The sequence below is a fragment of the Numida meleagris genome, chromosome 2 (genome assembly GCF_002078875.1).
Source record: "Numida meleagris isolate 19003 breed g44 Domestic line chromosome 2, NumMel1.0, whole genome shotgun sequence".
Classification (NCBI taxonomy): domain Eukaryota; kingdom Metazoa; phylum Chordata; class Aves; order Galliformes; family Numididae; genus Numida; species Numida meleagris.
In genome coordinates this window covers 31324385-31345192 of record NC_034410.1, presented here as the reverse complement: position 1 = coordinate 31345192, position 20808 = coordinate 31324385, and the positions used below count along the sequence as shown (strand labels likewise).

Genomic DNA, 20808 nt, shown 5'->3' with positions numbered 1-20808 from the left:
GAGTAGTGCTCAGAGTGCAGATACCCAAAGGCATGTGATTTACCAGAGCATTCCTGTGATTAAGCAGCATGTTCATCAACTTAGGCAATATGGCTGTAGAATTGTCCTGATTTATGATTTACTTTAAATCTTGTTTTCTTCTACTTTGCATACTGCCAAAACAAAGACATCATATCTGTTTCATTTAAAATTCCTAATTCAAACTTACACCAAGCTTCAAACCAGTTTTGAGAAGTTAGAAGAATTAAGCCAGCATTTCATTCCTTTGTATTTTGAAAATGCTATTCATTTTAATATATTTGTCAGTGCCAGTACTAGGTTTTCAGTATGGTGACTCTGAGAAATCGCTCAGGATATTATTTTCCTAAATTATTTAGCACACGATAAATTATTTTTAAAAATTTGGGGTTAATGAAGCAGTTAAGAGCAGTTTGAGGCTACCACAAATGGTGTCTTTGCACACTCATTACTGTAATAACTGTGACGCTATTGCTGTCCATACAACTTTAGACTGTAGGTAGACTGTAAGGAGGTTATAATTCAGTTGTAATAGTTTAAAACAATTCTTTGCTATAAAAATGACAACACTGCTTGTTCTCATTTAGTATGTTATATTTTGGAATGCACAAATAATTTATTTAAATAAAAGTATATACAAATATGATGAAGGAAAAACTCTACAGAGTTCAGTACAATGGCTGCATGCACTGGGAATGACGCTATGATTTGCTTCAGAGGAGTGGAGAATGAATTGAAAACTAGGAAAAATTTTGACGGTGTGCTGAAAATCCCATCACCACATCGAAGGGTCTTCAAGCCTGTAACATATTACAAATAGAAACCTATTAAACACATTTTAAAGTCCCTTCTGGGAAGTCAAGAGTTACAACTACTTAAAATTTTCATTTTAGATAACAGCACAGGTAAGGAATACATATCCACATTTGCAGCACAAGACTCCCATCAAAACGAATGAACCTTGGATGATCAAGTGTAGTAAACTATGATATATTGAAATATAAATGTATTTTAAGAGAGCTTTTTAGCTTTTAATCAGGAGTAAGCAGTTTCCAAATAGAATTGAGCCAAACAAAGCCACATCATGCTTTCAGCATCTTCGAACAAAACTGAAGTAACCATTTAACATATTATTGTATTCCACTGCTTAGCATCAAACATTTGAAATACATGTTGAAAGCAGTTCTGAGAGCAGGATTTGATCTAGTGGTTCTCTGCTTGCAAAGAGGTATTCTGGCTACACAGAAAGATATTCAAGAAGAAGCAGAACATGGAGAGAGATACATGGAAATGGATTTGCCATAATTTTTGCCATCTAAAAGCTGGGTGGCTAGTCTTAACTAACTACCTAGTCTGCCTCTACAGTCACTGGAGAGACACCAACACCCTGAGAGGGCAGTTACTCCTGCCCATTTGTGGCTCATATGGGAAATATCCATCTCTCCCATTGACTACAAAGGGAGTCTCAACAGCTCCTTCACACGAGCTACTTGACTTTCAAAGAAGCGGAATGCATACTGTTATTGAGGCATGACTCCACAGGATCCACTAGATAAGAAAAACAACATCTCACTTTTTTTTTTACAAGAACTTACTTGTACTCAGGTCAAAGCACCTCCTTTTTAAAATTCCTTCACTTTGTAACTTTCACCCGGTTTCTGTAAGAAACTCTCTTAAGCGTTTTTTGGATGCTCTGACATACACCTATGCTACGAAGCATATTTTAGTCAGCAAAAGTGAAGAGCTGAATTCAGCCAGCCATGCTGGAAACAGCTAAGCTGTTTCTTAATACCTCAGTGTTCAGTTTCAAAGAACACATAAAATGTGTCATCTAAAACATATGATGTTTTAGAATATCATTAATTTTTAGTTCAGAATAATACCAGTCTGCCTTTAATTCATTTAGCTTAGCTTCCTCCAGGAGGAATGCTTATACAGATACACTGTACTTGGGCACGTTTGATGTGTGTCCATCCCCGTGGGGCCTCCCTAGCTTCTCCATGAGCTCTCGAACCCCCTGGACAATTTCCACTAAGTCAGAGAAAGGTACAGATGTCTTGGAGAGAGTAAGCTCCTGATGTGCCATCAAACACAGGGCTGGATAGAAAGAAGATGTAATTATATCTTCACATGGGGGTAAAAGATGGAGTGGGGTTCAGAATCCATACTGTGTTTTATCCTAGAAAACATATCCATAGGAAACTAAACATCATTGTTCCCAGTACTCACATAATTGTCATCAACGAATGACAAACATGTTTTTTTTCTCAGTTTAAAGTGCTGTTACAGGGGGGTATGAGATAAAAATCTGTTTCTCATCAATTCTTGATCTTAAATGCAGACTTGTTTGTTATTTCGCTCATGAGTCTTAGCTCCCTGGCGTGTTATAAATAGCATTATTGAAACAATAACAACCATAAAATTTTGTTGTAAAGGGGGGAAAATTACAGAGAATATTAGACTTTGTACTACCCTCTGTGTTGCCTCAAATTCATGGCAGCGGAAATTTCCCATTATGTGAGGGTTCTGTCTTCTCATTACAAAACACAAAATAGTCTCAAACATTTCAATGTACTCCACACAGTTTTTTACATAAGCATCTGCAGATAAAACCATTTCCCAACAGCTGTGGTTAGTCATCAATCCATAAGTCAACATTCTCCCCGCATGTGGAACCACAAGTCTGACGGACACCCCATTGACGGCAAAGTTTTGGTCACCTCTTGGTGACATCATCATCCCCAAACTATTACAGTTAACTATTTAACTAGTTTAACTGGGCTTTTGCACAACGGATGGAAGTGCAGAGCTTGTGGACTCCTGAAATGACTACTGCATAAAACATTTACTTCTGCAACAGTATTATCAGCAAGTTTCAGACTTTCAGTAAAGGCCTAAACTGAGCTTATTCATGGTTTTTTGTGACTAGAATGAATGTTTTCTTTCATAAGAAAATAAAAATAAAAATAAAAATAAAAATAAAAATAAAAATAAAAATAAAAATAAAAATAAAAATAAAAATAAAAATAAAAATAAAACCCCCTGTATTTACTTTTTCAGCATAGACAAAAGAAAGGAAAATTTTCACAGCTGCGTAAATTGTGGTCACCACTACAGTATCTTACATTATAACTTCAGTGTCATTACCTAATTATATATATTACATTTGAAATTCCAGTGCTGCTCAAAACACCACTGTTCTTTCAAACCAAGTGCAAATGGAAATATAAAGGCCTTCTTTTCCCCACTCTGTGAAACATTAGGTAAGTGTGAAATACTGTATTCTAAAGAAAAGTCATAGCTTTGCATTTGTGTCTAAGTTAATGTATCTGCGTATTTACCACTCATCACACATCTTTAAAGGAAAAAAATATCAACTTGTGGAGTAGGAAATAAATAAAAATATGCCATCTTTGGGGATCCAATATGTAAGTGAATCATCATCGGGCATCAGTGCACAATTCTGTGTAATAAAGCCCAATAAAGGGCAAGACTTACAGAATGCTTGCCCTCCTTCAGCCAGCAGGTACTGCCTGCTCCCAGAATCAGGAAACAAGGAGCTTGGACTATAATGTAGCTGGGAAAGCATTTCTTGCATTGACAGGATGATTCTAGTTCTTAACAAAAAAGTTGAAAATGTTTGTAAGGACACGTTTATCCAGCTGTTGGTGGCATGTGTTTTCTCCCTGTGAAATATGTTTATTGGTAACAAATAAAACTGTTAAATCTAAGAAATGAAAGCCACTATAAAACTTCTTCAAACATACCGGGATCTAGGAATGTTTTCTGTGCTTTCCCTCAACAAGAGGTCTGAGATCAGTGTCTCTGGGCTTGATCTCTTTCCATACCTAGGAAAAAAGAAAAAAAGTATATTTTTATTTATCTTGGTATTTAATAATGAAGATTAAGCAGAGAACTATTAGGCAGAAAAAACTAAATACAGCTGATATAAAGACAATTTTACAGCAAGTATTTAATTGATCTACTCATGTTAGAAAATGTTTGTTCAGTATTTCTTTCAATATATATTTTTGACAATTGTTACCTGATACTATTGAGCAATTCTGCGTTTCTCAATTCAATGGATGTTGCTGGATATTCTAGGACCTTGAACCATACTGATAGAAGAGTGAAGAAATGAGGAATCTGTGCACGACAAGACCTCTGAGCATGTCATTCTTGTCTACAAACCCAGTTCCATCATCTCATTAATTTTCTCATTGTTCTACATACTTCTGTATCCTTCATTAGAAATTATATAAATGTGGAGTCAAATTTATCTACTACATGAACAGTACACAAAATTCATACATGCCATTGTGTCCAAAGAACTGGCCAAGATTTTTAAAAGCCTGCTAGTACATTTGGAGGTGCCCACTACATACCACATTAGGTCATAAAAACTAAGCTACCCCAAGGCAATAACCACTCTTGAAGTGTGTGGCTATCGGAGAGAAAACTCCCTGAATCAGAGTTCTTCTTTGGTTGAATGGGATATCATCTGCTACTTTTGTCTTATACTTACACAATGGCTGTCTATTTGTTTGTTGCTGGGTTTTTTTGTTGTTGTTGTTTTTTTATCATGGATATTTTACCATACATTGTTCAACAGTTAAAATACAGCAATTCCTCATTATAGGAAAGAATTTGCTCTCTTTTTCTCAGAAAACAGAAGCAACACCAAACAGCCAGCTTGAGAGACACTTACTCACTATAAGAACTCATTAGATTACCAGTGATAACTGCAACCAAACGCTCCCTAGGTTGAAAAGAATTAAGATCATGGTTTGTAACTTGTGTCTGTAATTAGTCTGAATCACAAAGTACATTAACAGATAATAGCTTTGTTAACATCACTTGAGTGAAATTCTAGCTCCAGAGAAGTCAAAGTTGTCATCAAGGACTTAGATTTTATCCTATGATATCAAGATAGTTCTCCAATGGCTTGATCTAATTTTCTGGGGGGAAGAAAAAAAAACTTCTCTCAAAAGTTGGCACTTTCATTGATTGATGTCTTATTTTCCTGAAAACTGAAAACATTTCTCACTTTATCATTTTATTTCTCTTTGTATTACTGCCTTACCTTAATAATTTCAGAACATCATATGTGGTCCAGAAGGACAAAGTATCAAATTCATATTTTTAAAATAAATTTCTCAATCTAAACTGACTGAAAGAAGGTTAAATGCTATTACAATAATGCAATCAAGCATGATGCTGAATAAAAAGCCATGCACTCTATCACCATAAAGGGACTTCTTTCCTGTTCCCTACTTCAATTAATAAGGATGTGACCATGGCTGCAACTGAGGAGTAATCTAATTTGCTGTTTTTTTTAAGAAATTTATTTAACAAATCCAACAGCTTGCTCCAGCAGCTCACGTTTGGGCAAAAAGTCTCACTAACCTCTTGGAAAATATTCTCTGAGCAAGAAATAGGTAGCAACCTTCAGTAATGCAGAGATTTGCTCAAATGATGAATACGGCTATGTTGGAGACACATGCATTATATGAGTCCCTTCAGCATGGCAAGACCAGTGCTGCTACCTATGCAGGACAGCCCCACCTTGTTCTGAAACAGCAAAGCTGCACATCAGGTAATCCTTGGATGCACCAACTGGTGTGGCCAAGGAGAAGCTGTTCTTCCTATGTCAGGTGCCAAAGCTTCCAGTCTACACCATAATTTTGCTGCTCGGAAACAACCATTCTACAGCCATAATAAAAAGAGGTCATGAGCAGCTGTGAAAGCAAAGCCTCAGTGCAGAAGTTTTCTCTTCTTCCAGCTGCTTCATGCTTGCTCTGTGTCTTTGCTGCACAGTTCTGAGATGACACAAACTCAGAAATCCAGGCCTTTTTCTGGTGTTTGGGAAGCATGAAAGGAAGAGGGCCTGCTGGTGACGGGGCATGCAGGAAGCACCAAGCAGCAGGAGAAATGATTCAAAGAAAGCTGGGCTCTGAAGAAAGCTCTGGGATAGTGCAGCAGAGGGGCACGAGGGAAGGACATGGGACATTTCTGAGGACAGAAGTGGGATTAATGCGAAGATACATGGACATCTGTAGGGTAGGAGTCTGCAGCCATGCTGGTCACCTTAGGTTCTCTTCGCCATCAGAGAAGATCTGGAACCTTGTAAACAATGGATTTCATCTGAAATGGTAAGTCTGAAGCAGACCTGGAGTACAGCAGGTACCTATTTCCCTCAGATCACCTCAAAGGGATACAAAGCCAATGTGTACATATGACTAAAGCCAAGCAAGATGGATGTGAAGGAGAAGAACCCTAAAGGAGAGAGGGAACAAAGCAGCCACACAGACAAGGGCTAAAGTCAAGCAGAGAAGGAGAGTCTGGAAGGAGCTTCACAGGAGCAGAGACCCCATGGATCATGGCTGCTCACAGAGAATGACACTCAAATGCCAGAAGCAGAAGGATGAGCCAGGTTATTCATAATCACATATATATCAAACAAGACTAGACAGATGAACTGAAGAGACAAAAAAGCACTGATCTCAGCCCTCACTGCTCCATCCCACAGCGAGCGGCCTGCAGGCCAGACCCAGCCCCAGCGGCCTGCTCACATGGGGCAAGCCCTGGGCCCTGCCACCTCCCCACCACTAGGGCTGGTTAAACAAGCACCAACAGCAGAGCCAAGCACTGTAGCGAGAGACAGCTCTGAGCGCCTCTGCTGAAACAGACCAAGTAACGCACACATTTTGATCAGAATGCTTATAAAGACAGCAATTCATTTTGCAAGTGACCATCACTGCTGAAACAGGAGCTCTGTCACCTTACTTCTCTGCTGTTAATTCACCACAGAACAGAACGAGCACACTTCTGGTGGTTGGAGTATTTGTTTTCAAGTTAAGCTTTCTAGACAGCTTTAAAATGTGCATCATCAAGTTGTTGTAGTGATTTTATCTGTCGGTTTTCTTTTAATCCCAGGTCAATCATGTCCCCCTTAGACACAAAAGGAAGACACAGGAATGAAGTATTGATGGGACCTGGCTAAGAAAACTGAAATTCTGAATTGTTTCGTCCATCGCCAGCAATAACTATTTCAGTTCAATTCAGAGCCTAAATACACGTGAAAGCAGTCTCGGTCTCTGAGATGTGTACTTGCATCGAAGTCATAAGCAAAGAAAGCCACACAAAGTTAAAGCAAGCACATGATCTAGTGGTTGGCAACCATGCCCACGGCAGGGGGGTTGGACCTAGATCTTTTAGGTCCCTTCCGACCTAAGCCATGCTGCGATTCTATGATTCTGTGGTGGAGGATAAATATAGAAGGAGGGGGTTGTTCAGCTTTGCACCTTTTAAATCAGAAAAAGAAGAAAAAAGGCAGAGATACGAAACCAGCCCAGGGATCCCAGTGCACACAAGGAAAGGGGCTGCAGCAGGAACAGATTATTTTAGCAGTCATCTGACAAAAAGTTACAAGAGCACAGAGCAACACACAGAAACACATTGCACACACAAACAGCTGTGAATATTGCTTTAAAAGTCCAGGACTGAAGAACCATAGTGTTATCAGCCTCCTCATCTCTGTTATGGTATTAGTGCACAGGCAGAAAATGTCATGGGTTTGCTGGGAAAGCTCTCAGCTACACCACAGCCTCCCTTCTGATTTAACTCTTCAGACTTCTACAGGGACAAATGAAAGCCTAATTACAGATCTCTCATCTGGTTTTGATGTTAAACAAATAGACAAATACGCCAATGGTCTTCTGGGTCACTCAGTTTTGGGTCCTCAGGGAATGCTTCTATTAATCAGTCTAAACTAGACAGACACTCCCAAAGAAAATAATTTTATAGCACATTAACTTTTCTCAGCCTGAGCCTTCAGCAACCCCTTGAAGCAGCACAGCGATCCTCAGAATGCCAGCTCAGGGCAAGGCAGCTTTGGTTCACACTCTTCTCCTTCAACTTGGGCTCAGGTTCTTGTTCATGGTCTTGAGAGAGTTTTTGTCAGACTACTGAGGTTTTTGGCACTTACTGCTCTATTAAGTAGCTGACAAAGCGTTTGAACTCCTACAGCTCCTCACCAAAGGGCACTTTTTCCCAGCGAAACCTTCACTAGTCAGTGGCAGCAACAGAAGTGTGAAACAGCTCCTACTGCCCTGCCTCATCCTCCCCGGGGTTAGTTACATTTTCTGTCGATTTTGAGGGGACTCTCTCCATGCCTGCTGCCCTGTGGTCACACTCCTGCCCACCAGCCCGTGTGTGCCCGGGCCAGAAACGGCTGAAGGAGCAGAAGCAGCATGGAGGCAGGTGGAAATCCACCGCCAAATCCAAGGAGTACAGGCAACAGATCCTTCCCCGTTTGTGGTTTTCCCGAAGGAATTGAGGTGAGACCCCCAGATGCGAGGGGCTTCCCACTTCCCTCCCTCCCACCTCGCCCCAGGAGAAGGGCAGCCCGGGGAGGGGGACGCTACCGGGCCCACCGCCTACCTCTGCCTGGTGATGAGGTTGATGTAGTGCCTCAGCGCCGAGTAGTATCTGGCCATGTCCTCTGCGGGAGCGTCCTCGCCGGGGCTGTCCGGTTTGGAGGGGTACGCCTCTGCCAGCGTCCCCAGGCAGACCAGCAGCGACAGGGCGAAAGTCAGCACCGACACCCACAGCCTCATGGTGCCCTGCATCTGGACGGCGAGCGGGGGAGAGCGGCCGTCAGCGCCCGCCCCGACGGCAGACCACCGCGGCCGCCCCCCGGTGCGCAGCCCCGCGACCCCCGGCCCCGCGCCCGAGCCCGTTTCCCGTGCCCACCCCGTCGCGGTACTCACGGCGGCGGCTGTAGCGGAACGGCTCTGGGCGAGACGAGGCGCTTCTTGCCCGTGGGTCGGGGCTCCCGAGTGCGGGGCTCCGCGCCTCGCCGGGGTGTTTTAAGGCTTCCCCGGCAGGCAGGAGGGGCCTTGGGCGATCACGCCTCGCCAGCCCCGGCCCCCCCTGCCAAACCTCCGCCTGCGCCCTGCCCCGGGAGGGGCACCGGGCGGGGCCGGGCGCCGCCGCCGTCCCCCGCAGCAGGAGCACGGCCGCGGAGGCAAATAACGCTCGGGGGTACCCTTCGGTCCCGGGGGTCTCCGATGTGTCTGTCTGAGAGCGGCAGGGGAGGGGGAGCCGGGGTGGGAGGAAGCGTACCTCGCTCGTGTGGCACCGGGGAGGTCCCAGCCTGGATTTGCTTAAGCAGGAGTGCTGCCCGACCCAGCGCCAGCGAAGCGTGGAAGAAGGTTTTAAGAAGGTTTGGGGCATCCTGAAATGTCAAATCAGTGCCACAGGCTCAGACATTGTCCCCACTAAATAAATACACCTCGAGGGTTACCTGCCCAGGGAGCTGGGTGCTGAGTGGCAGCAGTGGAATTGTCATTCTGCGCTCACTGTGTACCCATGGCTGCCTTCTGAGCAACTGTTCTGAATCTTATTGTGTTATATTTTTGTGCCTGAACAACACACCACAGCAAACAGCCCAACAGTGCCATGGGATCCTGTTCTGACCCATGGTGGTTGCCCACTGCTGAATGGTACACAACAGCTTCTCACAGGATGCGGCTGCAGGGACCAATCTGTCCAGTGTGCCTGATCTTGGGGTCTCCTTAAACTTGCCCAGACCTTGAGTCCTTCAAGAGAAATGGGTGCCTTTCAGTGAGCTAACCCCTCACACAGTGGAGCTCTGAGACAAGACAGAGTTCAAGAAATGTTTGGACGATACTCTCAGAAATATGGCTCGAATTTTGGGTGGTGCTGTGTGGAGCCAGGAGTTGGATTCAGTGATCCTTATGAGTCCATAACAGGACTTCCAACAGGAGGTATTCTATCATTCTAAGCAGGGTGGACATCCCTCAGCAACATGTCCTTCTGTGCTGACAGCAGCAGGGTGAGACACCCACCAGCAGAGTGCTGACGTTGGGTAGGGTGAATCCAACACAAAGTTCCTGAATTTGTTGAAGAGTTTGGTGGAGTTAGCAACTACTCATACGTATTAGTAAAATTAAATTAATTCTTTAGAAACAGGTAATTTGATTAGCGTCTTGATGACCAATGACTAATTCCAGTTGGAATGACAAATCATGACTCTAAATAGATCTTATTTTTGCTGTAATTTCAAGGTAAAATAACAACCGCACAAGTAAGAATATGACATACTGACAGAAAGCTTTAAGACATCTTCTAAAATTGTATTATACATATACTACCTCATAGGTAGTTATTCATTGCTATCGTTATTAATATATGCAGTTACTGCTTTAACAATCATAGAACATATTTTGAAAGACAATAATCAGGCAGGAATAAAGCCAGAAATCATTTCCATCACTCTACATTGCCCCCCAAACCCTTAGCAAGTAAATGGCTCCTGCAGCGTGTGAGGAAACTCACTGGTCTGTGTCCGTCTCAAGCCATGGAAGCAAAGAAAATTCCGAAGTTCTTAACGTCAAAATATTTTGAACTCCTCATGACTCAGTAGTGCATTGGCAAGATTGCAGCTCTCTTTTATCAAATGCTGCCTGAAGAATTTTAATGCATGTCAAGAACTTTCCATGGCATAGCCAGCGACTCCAGCTTCTAACTGCAGGACAGCTGGGGACAGAGTGACACTGTGTCCCATCACGTGGCCCTGCTGCACACCTGTTACACCATGCACCCTGTTCCCCCAGCAGCAACACTGCTGCAGCACCACTGAAGAACACTGAAGGTGTTCATGTTGACTCAACTTAAAATCACAGAATAATTAAGGCTGGAAAAGACCAGTAAGATCATCCAGTCCAACCACCAGCCCATCCCCACCATGCCCACTGACCATGTCCTTCTGTGCCACATCTGTTACAGTTCTAAAACACCTCCATGGATGGTGATTCCATCACCTCCCTGGGCAGCCTGTTCCAGTGTATCACCAGTCTGTCAGAGAATAATTTTTTCCTAATATACAAGCTGAACCTCCTCTGGCACAATTTGAGGCCATTACCTCTTATCCTTTCACTTAAATACCTGGAATAAGAGGCCAACACCAACCTTGCCACAACCTCCTTTCAGGCAGTTCTAGAGAGAGGTGGTCTTCCCTGAGCCTCCTCTTCTCCACACTAAACAATCTCAGTTCCCTCAGCCTCTCCCCGTAACTGTTGTGCTCCAGACACTTCACAGCTTTGTTGTGCTTCTCTGGATGCGCTCCATGGCCTCTATGTCTTTCTGTGAGGGGCCCAAAACTGAACACAGTGTTCAAGGTGCAGCCTCACCAGTGCTGAGTACAGGGGAGCTATCACCTTCCTGCTTCTGCTGGCTACACTTTTTCTGATAAAAAACAGGATGCTTCTGGCCTTTTTGGACACCTGGACACACTGCTAGGCATGTTCAGTCAGCTGTCCACTAACACTCCCAGATCCTTTTGCTCTATAACAGCTTTCCAGCCACTCTGCCCCAAACCTGTAGCATTGTGTGGGGTTGCTGTGACCAAAGTGCAGGATCCAGCACTTGGTCAGAAGCAGTCTGACCCCTGTGACACAGCAAATGTGAGCAACTGTGCTTTGCTTTTGTCACGTTCCCTCTGCCACACCAAATCCAGCAAGCTACCAAATCCAAATCTTGCACCCATCTTGTTTATTAGCTTTGAGGGGTACAGGGGACCAGCAGGGACAGCACTGCAGCCCAGAGCAGAAGGAAGGCGTGCCATAACCACAGCATTCTGCTCCAGCCTGGCTCTGCCACAGCCACCTCCTGCTCCCTCAGCACTGGACGTGACTTTCTCACCTTTAAACCATCTCACAAGCATCTACCAGTCATGCCTAACTCTGTGTGGGGTGCCAAACCATACCACTTGCTGCATAACTTCAGGATATTATTTCTTGTACAGTTCCAGCATTCCATTTAGGAAATCCAAAGTGATGAATCTACCATTCTAATCCAAATGATTTAGGAGGAAATTGCTCCAGTGTTAACTCCTGCTGCTGCTTTAAGGGGCTCTCAGCATTCCCACACAGGCTACAGCCTGGAAAGACACTCTGCCCTCCGCAGATTTCTGCAGCACTGCTAAGGCACTGCTCAGCTTCAGAGGTATGCATAAGCCCTATTCCATCTTTCAGGATTAAGCAGACACCTTGGAGATTTCTTGAGGATGGAAACTTTTGTGTTTGAACAGAGAGCAAAGGAGGGTACATCACTGCAGGGAAAAAGTGAAAAGGAAGATAACAATCAGATTTTATCTATGTTTTACTGTTATGGTATGTAAAGATTCAAGCTGTTTAGCGTACAAACATCAGACTACACCATGAGCACGAAGATGTCCAACATATCTTTCCGCAGGCAGCATTAAGGTGTAACAAAATCAAGTCATGTATTAATAGCAATATATATGATTGCATTAAAGTGTGTTATTTGCCATAATTAAAACTAAATGTAGTATTATTAAATTTGGACAGAATGTTAATTATAGTATGCTTTTTGTGGTATTCACTGAATTAAAGCTTTATTATTATTATTATTACAAATATAAACAATTACATTTGCACTAGTTGATCTTAGTGGTATTTTCCAACCTTAATGATTCTATGATTTTGGGACCAGTAATCTTGAACTACCATTCCATAGCAGCCCACTAATAGCCCTTGTTTTAAGCACAAGAACAAGACATCTGCTAGTACAAGGAAAGTGTTAAAAACTGGAGCCCCAGGAAGATGGATGAGCTACCAGGGACCTGGAAATGGCAGATTTTATCAGCTGATGTTGCCTGCCCTCTCGCAATTAAAATGTCTCACTAAAGGTTTCCGAAGCTGAGCAAACAGTCCAGAAATGCTGCATCTTTGGGACTGGAAGTTCAGTCAGATAAGCACTGTATAATTATTCAGTAGTCACATGAATTTATCTGAACCTATTTGGGCAGAAAATTGGCCTGTTGATCTTGGAAAATTTCTCTTGCACATTGTACAGTATTGCCGATTTCAGTCTGCTTAGAAACACTTTCAGAATAGCTTCTCATTGTACTTTGATGGATCACACCAATACACATTTCCAGACTTTTACGGGCACCTTTTAGTGCTTTTATTCAGCTGCCCTGTACGCAGCAGTAAGAGTTGAACAGAACATCCTGTAATGCCAGAGCAATGACCCCTCCTGGCTACTTGGTAATAGCACTGTTTTCAAGAAGTGTATTAGTGAATCCAGTAAATGTTAAGCAGGTTCATTATATTCCACAAAAAGTATGGCTCTGGCTAAAAACAAACGAGATGAAAACATAAGAGAAAGGAAAATCCAGTGATTAAACCAAAAACCCATCTGTCTTGTCTTCAGTGGCACATAGAACAGGTTTCTAAAGCATTCATTCAGAAAAGCATGCTACACTGTTTGCTCAGTATCCTTTCCCAAAGTGTAGAAAACTGTGCTTCAGGGACGTTAAAGAGGGGTGGCCAGCAGGGTCAGGCAGGTGATCGTTCCCCTCTGCTCTGCCCTCGTGAGACCCCATCTGCACTACTGTGTCCAGGCCTGGGGCCACCAGCGCAGGAAAGATGTGGAGCTGCTGGATTGGATCCAGAAGAGAGCCACCAAGATGATCAGAGGGCTGGACACCTCTTCTATGAAGAAAGGTTGAGGGAGCTGGGCTTCTTCAGCCTGGAGAAGAGAGACTCTGGGAAGACCTTATTGCAACCTTCCAGTACTTGAAGAGAGGTTATTAGCAGGAGGGAAATCAACTTTTTACATGGGTAGAGAGTGATAAAACAAAGGGAAATGGCTTTTAGTTAAAAGAGGGGAGATTTAGATTAGAAGTCAGGGGGAAATTCTTCACTGAGAGAGTGGTGTGGTCCTGGCATGGGCTGCCCAGAGAAGCTGTGGGTGCCCCGTCTCTGGAGGCATTCAAGGCCAGGTTCAAGGCCCTGGGCAGCCTGAGTTGGTGGGTGGCAGCCCTGCCCATGGCAGGGTGTTGGAACTAGATGATCTTTAAGGTCCCTTTCAACCCAAGCCATTCTACAATTTTATGATTCTAAGACTCTAACTTCCCAACTAAGCAGCCCACCTTGGCATGGACCACTTCCAGCAATGCATGAACAGCTCCCATACAACCACCTGACTGTAAACTGAAGAACTAGGATGGAACAAATTGTTATAAGTTTATGTTGTTCACATTGAAGGCCCTGCAAAAAATTGACTTACAGTCATAGCAGCATATGACTAGAAATCAGAAAAGTAAAACCTGGTTTCAGTGGAATCTTAAAATAAAAGCTGTTGGATGTTTTTTTTTTTCTGAAAACACAGCCAGAGAGACTTCTGAAATGCCACAACAAGGTCAGAGGGCCATCAGCAATTGTCCCTGGGACATATGGTACAAAACTTGGTTTTGACAGGAAAGCAACGATAATCAAATAAGCAGCAAAACTATAAACAGTACTTGCAACTGTAATGACATTTGTTTTGCTGTACCTTTTTCCCTTTCCCACTCCCCCAGGACAAAAGAACTACAAAAAGAGATTAGTGGGATGGAGATCACAGTGCAACCTCTGGCAACACGTCTACTGCTGAGACCAAAGTCAGGAAGGAACAGCTTACGAGAAGATAGTGGTGTAAAGCATATGAATCAAAACAGTGTTTATATCAGAAACAGAAATTTATCCTCACTGAAAGAAAGTGATTTTTCATGCGTGTAAGATGAGGAAGTTGGCAAAGCAGTCATGACTTAAAGACAACCAGAATTACTAGAAATAGCCATTCTCTGCCTCAGCGTATGTCTTGACTTCAATCCTGTTAAGGAGGGAAATTGGAGAAAAAGTGAGAGAAGCCCAGACAGACTGCACTGTGAGATTGTGCTGAGGTGACTCTGCCTGAAAAGGCAAATGGCAAAAACTTGCCTGAAACACAAGAGATAGCAGAGGTTGATGGGATTGTGCCAAGGACTGAAGAAATCCAATCACGCTCATACAGAGAACAGTCACACAACTTACCTGCAGGGAATAAATCAGAGAGGAAGATACACAAAAGGTATCTGCAAAGGCTTCTGAAAAACCCTCCTATGTGTGTTCATTTATAGAGTATTACCACTTACTGATATGTGCACAGCAATGAATTCATTTACATCCAAGGCACTGGAGCTGAAAAACATCTTTATGCTTAAAATGTGAATATTATACCGACAAAAAAAAAAAATCTCCCAGCAGATTAACAGTTCAAGCACAGTCACAATCACTTTTGCTTCCTGTCCTGGAACAGTGACACTGCTGAGAGTAAACTTTATCCCGGACGGTTTCAGAATTTTGTGTGTTGGATGCTGTATTACTCATCAAGGCATGTAGTGCAGGAAACCTCCAGTGCTAAAGCTGCAGCACTTTTAAAAGTGGATCTAAACATGGAGATGGGGTGATACATTGATGAACTCAAGGGTAATAGAGGAGGGGATTTACTATCTTTGACTATCTAAAAAGCAGGCTCCAGATTTAAGCGGCCCAGACTCACTCTGTGGTCAAATCAAGAAAAAGGCAAGTGGACGCAGAGTATTTCACCTGAAGTAAGCATCTCCACAACTGAGATCCCACTGGGAGATGCTCCTCTCCCCCTGTCCTCTTAAAACACAGAGATCGTAGACTACCCAGCTGAGCGCAGCCAAAGAAACCAAGAACAAAACACACATTGGTGGCAGGGAGTCCTCAGTGTCAACGGTTTTCGGGCGTTCGGCCTGGTTCTGTGACGAAGGGGACGGGGGACCCACGGACCCACGACCCGGGAAAAGGGAAAAGGGAAAAAGGGTAAGGAGATAGATGGCCCTGAGAGCAAAGAACAGTGGCAACAATCTGAGGAGAAACAAACTAATTTACTAAATAAGATATCGGAATGCAAAACAACACACTATAATACAATATAATTACAATTTAAGCTGATAAATCCAATACAGAGAGAGAGAATGTCCCAAAATCAAGGTAGGCCTTACTCTACTACCGACGATAAGATGGCTGAGGAGCAAGGTGCTGCCAGGACGAGAGACAGGTGGAAAAAAAAGGGCCGAGGTCTCGTGATCTGCAAGTTTTTATCTTTTCTCTCTGGCCGGAAATGGTAACAGAGGAGCAAAGTACCTTGGGGAACGTAGTAGTCCTTCTCTTCTGAGAACCAGGTACATTCACTACATGATGTTATGATGTGGAATACCAATAACCGAAAATCATAAAACCATGACACTCAGCCACCACAAGGGCGTAGATTCCACCGAGAACCACCACACCTGTCTGCATTAGAGATCATTCTTCATTTACATCATGACATCCACATTTGAAAAGACAGGCATAGGTTTAGAAAAGGGTCATAGTTGGGATGGCATCATGAAGCCTGGGATGGTCTCGCAGAGCATGGACAAATGGAAATGTCTTGAGACCCTCCTGAAAAGATGTCCAAACTGTCTTAGGGGTGCTCTGGCCTTGGACAGTTTGTCTCTATTGTACTAACAGATTTTAGTTCATGTCTAATGGATGAGCTCCAGCAGATAAACTCTATGTTCAACCATTAATTCAGTAAATCTGACATCAGGATAAAGAGATTTTTTATCTTTTATTCTGTGTTTGTATGTTTTTTTTTTTCTCGGTGTCTGGAGCAGTGTGGAGTGTAAGAGCGTGGCAACTGCAATGGAAATGCAGGCTTATTTTGTATAATGAAAAGCACAAGAATATGAATAAGAAATTCTATCTTTGAAACATACTTTTTCTAAAAAGTTCTCATAATATTAATTATCTATTTCATATTTTAGTTCTTATCATTTACTCCTAATCCACCCACACGTATTTCTGTCAGGCACTACAGCCCCAGAAGGTCCATCAAAACACATCTTCAGTAAACATGACTGAAAATGGATTCTGCCCGATGTAAGCACACATATGCTTTTTTCTTTCACTTGTAATTTGACAGTATGTGATTATTTACCAACATCATACGCTATTTTACAAAAATTAGCAGTGATATTCTTTATGCAAATAGAAACAATTATGCAAGAGTTGATATGGTGGCCCTCAACCTGCCTCCGTGCTGCTGGTAATTTCACCTTTTAATTGCTGTCTGCTGAGAGACTGCATGGGTAAATACGGAGTTATCCACTTTGTAATTGATAATTGAAGTTAAGGTCTTGCAGAAATGCTTTTCTTGTACACTCTCCCTTGAGAAAAGGAACAGACTTTAACACTTTTGGCTCTCTCTTTGCATTACTCCAACCTCCACTCAAAGCAGGCAAAAAACAAAAGGATTTGCTGGCGCTATAGCACTTGAATGGGAGCCAAAATCTGGGAAGTATCAGCTTGGGCAGGTGGGAGGGATCAGTTGCAAGCTGGGAGCCAAAGGTGGCATGCAGCCAGCCATGCCACATGTACAAGGGCTCTGCCGATGGCTGAGGGACAGCCTGCAGGAAGACACCAGGCTGGGAGTAGTCCTGCTCAGATTCTCGGGAGCTTCAAGCAATAGTTTCATGGAAGTGCATGCTAATACAGCTTTTGGCCTTTGCTCTGCAAACTGCAGCTGACAAAGCACGGATTTGCTATGCAGGGTGTCCATTCTTTGAAAGAAAGACAACCAGGATACTCAAAGATCTGATTTTTTTTTTTTTTTTAAGGTACCCATCCCTACAGTATTTGTCTGCAACCATATAAAGTATGCACGTCTCTGAAATTATCTGTACATCTGTTTCTGGCCTTATGAATACAAAGCCTTACAAAGGGCTTGCCAAACCTGTGATCATTTGCACACCACAGTATGTTCAAATGGAACCAATAAAACATTGTTCCCAGGAAGCAAAATCTCAGCTGTGCAGTGTAATTCCCCAAAATTTATTTGTTTCATAGCAGTCAAAACTTCTGCAGTTATAAAAACTGACATGATCACTAAATACACTGACAGAGATATTCTGGTATTTGCTTGGATAACTTCTGTAGTTTTCTTCTGCTTTTAATAGTCCAGACTATAGTAGTGGTTTCCCGTTCTTCAGAAGTTTCCAGATTATTTTTTTTGCCAAGTAGAAGAAAATCACAATCCAAAGAAGATCTATTATTTAAAGGTGTTAGGTCAAACCAGTCCCTACTGTAACAGACCAGCAGTCTGTCTCAGAGGTGCTTTTCAATTGTGACAGATCTACTGCTGTGATGAATTAGCACATCTGCTTTTAATATACTGACCTTGCAGCACAAAATTAATACGACATTACTTTTGCACTGTCATGACGATAATATTATTGAATTTATATTTTCAGATTTTTTGTTTTTTTTTTAGTACAGGTGACAGCAACACATGGACAAAAGTGAAACAAAATCACCCTGATTCCAAACAGATAGATGGAAACACACAGGAAAACTTTGCTTATCTTGAGGTTATAGCTGCATTCCATACTGGGCTTCCCTTCCCGTACTAATTCATCTGCCACTCAGGCTATGTAACTACTAATGGAAATAGTTCTAAATATGATATCATAGGACATTATAGCCCTTTAGTTACAGTGTGGCTACATGATTGGCTCATATCAGGGACAGGCCTCTTATCAGCTATGTTTAAAAAACAGTTTCAGATATATTCTCAGGTGTAACCTAAATCCTAGTGTTTACTGTGTTTGAAACCAGTGCTTTCAGCATGTTTCCTCTGTCAGAGGATCTTGACATTCAGTAAGGAGAACGATAATAAAAGTATGGCATAGGGAACTCATAAAAGGGGATCTCATGAAGTCTGATTGTCCAGTTCTATGTATTTTCTAAAACTCAGAATTGGTCCCTGCCCTTGTAGGAAGCTCAAATAAAAGTTAACCAAGCCCAGTAAATTACTGAAGAGGATCCACGTAAAAGGGACAAGCTCAATTACCATGTGGCATCACCATCTGACTGGGGAGGCTTTTTAGTCCTATGCAGCTTTTAGGGACAAATTATTCCCATGATGGACTCCCAAAGTCTCATCCATCAGCAGCTTTGAATGCTGATGTGTTACAGCAGTGCTAGTACAGGTCAGACTCACTCCTGGCATATTTCACTCAAACCATATTTTTTTGCTGAACTTGTTTGATCTCTGGGCTGCCCATTAGCGAAGTATCCAAGCATCTCATAAACAGCAGTGAATTCAGCTCCACCATGCCCCATGAAGGGAGAAAGGGCTGGCCTTACATTTGGCAGATGAGTAACTAAAGCCAAGGGAGATGGAGAATGTTTGCAAACAGAGCCCTGGCAGGAAAGGAAACAGAAGCACCCACTCTGAGAATTTTAATTAGCAAGGGAGTTAAAAGCAAAGACCCTATAGAAGTCAATGGACTGTGCCTTTTGAAGAAAAAAATTGCAGTGTTTTTGTTTGAGTTCAGAGGTGTCCCCTGCTGTACTTTGTTTCCCATGGACTAGAAAGTGCACACGACTGAGGTTGTCACTGCATGAGCCAATGGTCCCACAGGAACCCACAGCCTGAGGGGGACAGACACTCCAGTGCCACAGAGAAGCTACCCGTTCCCAAAGCAAATTGCCCTGGGTTGGAATGCAGTAAAAGCACAGTCTCTTTGGCTGAGATTGATTTACTGCAAGTTAGTGGGTGATATCAGAGGACCAAAACCTTTCATTTCATGTCAAGGAAAGCAGGATAAATGTGCATTCCTGGGAAGGAGGAAGTTATATAGAAGTATATATGCCTCTTGCATTTTAAAGGTGCGCTGTGAGCAAGAGCCGGGACACAAGACTGTCCATCTCTCTACAGAGGATACCTCCCTTACTGGGCTGAGGAGTCATTCACTGATTTCCTCCTTCATTCTGCTTTGAGCAGTAGCCCAGATCTAGAAATCTGGTCATCATATTAAATATATACATGAATATACTCAGCATATTCCCGCCGTGCAAAATTTTCTGGACTTGGGAAGAGTTTAATCACCTCAACAACCAAATTGCAATTGCTCCAAATTGTAGAGGAGCATGAAGGGCACTATCAAGTCTGCTGTTATCGAAATGGAACCACCAAGTGACTTTGAGCAATTTCAGTCACAATGCTAAAGAATCACACCCTAAATCTCACACTATGACTTATCCCACCTAACCCCATTTCCCACCTCGGTTCCCATTTAGGTGGCACTGAGGCATGAAGACTTATGCTTTTTTTTCAGTCTGCTAATTTAAAGCTCCTCCTGAGATCAGCTTAGTCACCAGGCTCAGACTGTGTTGCATGTCTCTGCAAGCATGAGCACTGAGCAGATTAAATCTAGGCTAGGAGCATCTCCAGTGAGGAGCCGCCTCACCCTTGTAGATCAGAATATCATTCTGCCATTCCCCTGCAATTTCAGGTTTCTGGGGGACCTGGTTTCCATTCTGGCAGGGCTAGTGTAGGAGTTGTCCCTGTCAGTGATTCCAGAATTCCTCTCAATTGGCTTCAGCACTGCTGACAAAGGTGTTCTAACTGTTATCAAGAGGATCTACAGCGACTAGCACTCAGAAGCCACTGACAGAAATCTTGGCTTTTATTTCACTTATTGTTTCACTTATTCATTGGGATTAATTTTTAAGGAAGTTGTTAGGCCTCTTGAGTCCAAATAACTAGGTATAAAAAGATCAGTGGACAAAATGAGAATGATCACTTGGAGATGTTCAAGATCACACCAGCTAAAAATCAATTTTTACTTATTACAGAAAGTAAAGGTCACAATTAAAATTGAGAAAGAAAAGAGGAAGCACACAGAAGAAAAGATAAAGCCAAAAGAAAGAAAACAAATTATTACGTGTATTTGAATGTAGACTATAAGTGAGGAGTTTTAACACAAGAAATCTGGTGATGAAAAAGGATGTGAATTTATGCTAAATTGGGCTAACAGTAGTCAGAAGGACACTGAGCTTCATGGGAGCAAGAGGAATT

At 42.7% G+C, this 20808-nt stretch overlaps 1 protein-coding gene across 1 annotated transcript; it reads right to left on the bottom strand.

The window, feature by feature from the left end:
* Positions 592-8977, bottom strand: NPY (neuropeptide Y). Its single transcript, XM_021389042.1, has 4 exons — positions 8790-8977; positions 8461-8648; positions 3786-3866; positions 592-818 (listed from the first exon to the last, which is right to left on the bottom strand). The coding sequence occupies exons 2-4, from the start codon at positions 8646-8648 to the stop codon at positions 794-796; spliced, it is 294 nt and encodes a 97-aa protein (XP_021244717.1). The 5' UTR covers positions 8790-8977; the 3' UTR covers positions 592-793.

What these genes read in the sequence shown, in the direction of transcription:
- NPY (XM_021389042.1), bottom strand. Translation starts at nt 8,648, where the DNA reads ATGCAGGGCACCATGAGGCTGTGGGTGTCGGTGCTGACTTTCGCCCTG. An exon ending in AACCTCATCACCAGGCAGAG is followed by an intron (nt 3,867 to 8,460) that starts GTAGGCGGTGGG and finishes CTTTTTTCCTAG; the next exon opens with GTATGGAAAGAGATCAAGCC. An exon ending in GAAAACATTCCTAGATCCCG is followed by an intron (nt 819 to 3,785) that starts GTATGTTTGAAG and finishes AATATGTTACAG; the next exon opens with GCTTGAAGACCCTTCGATGT.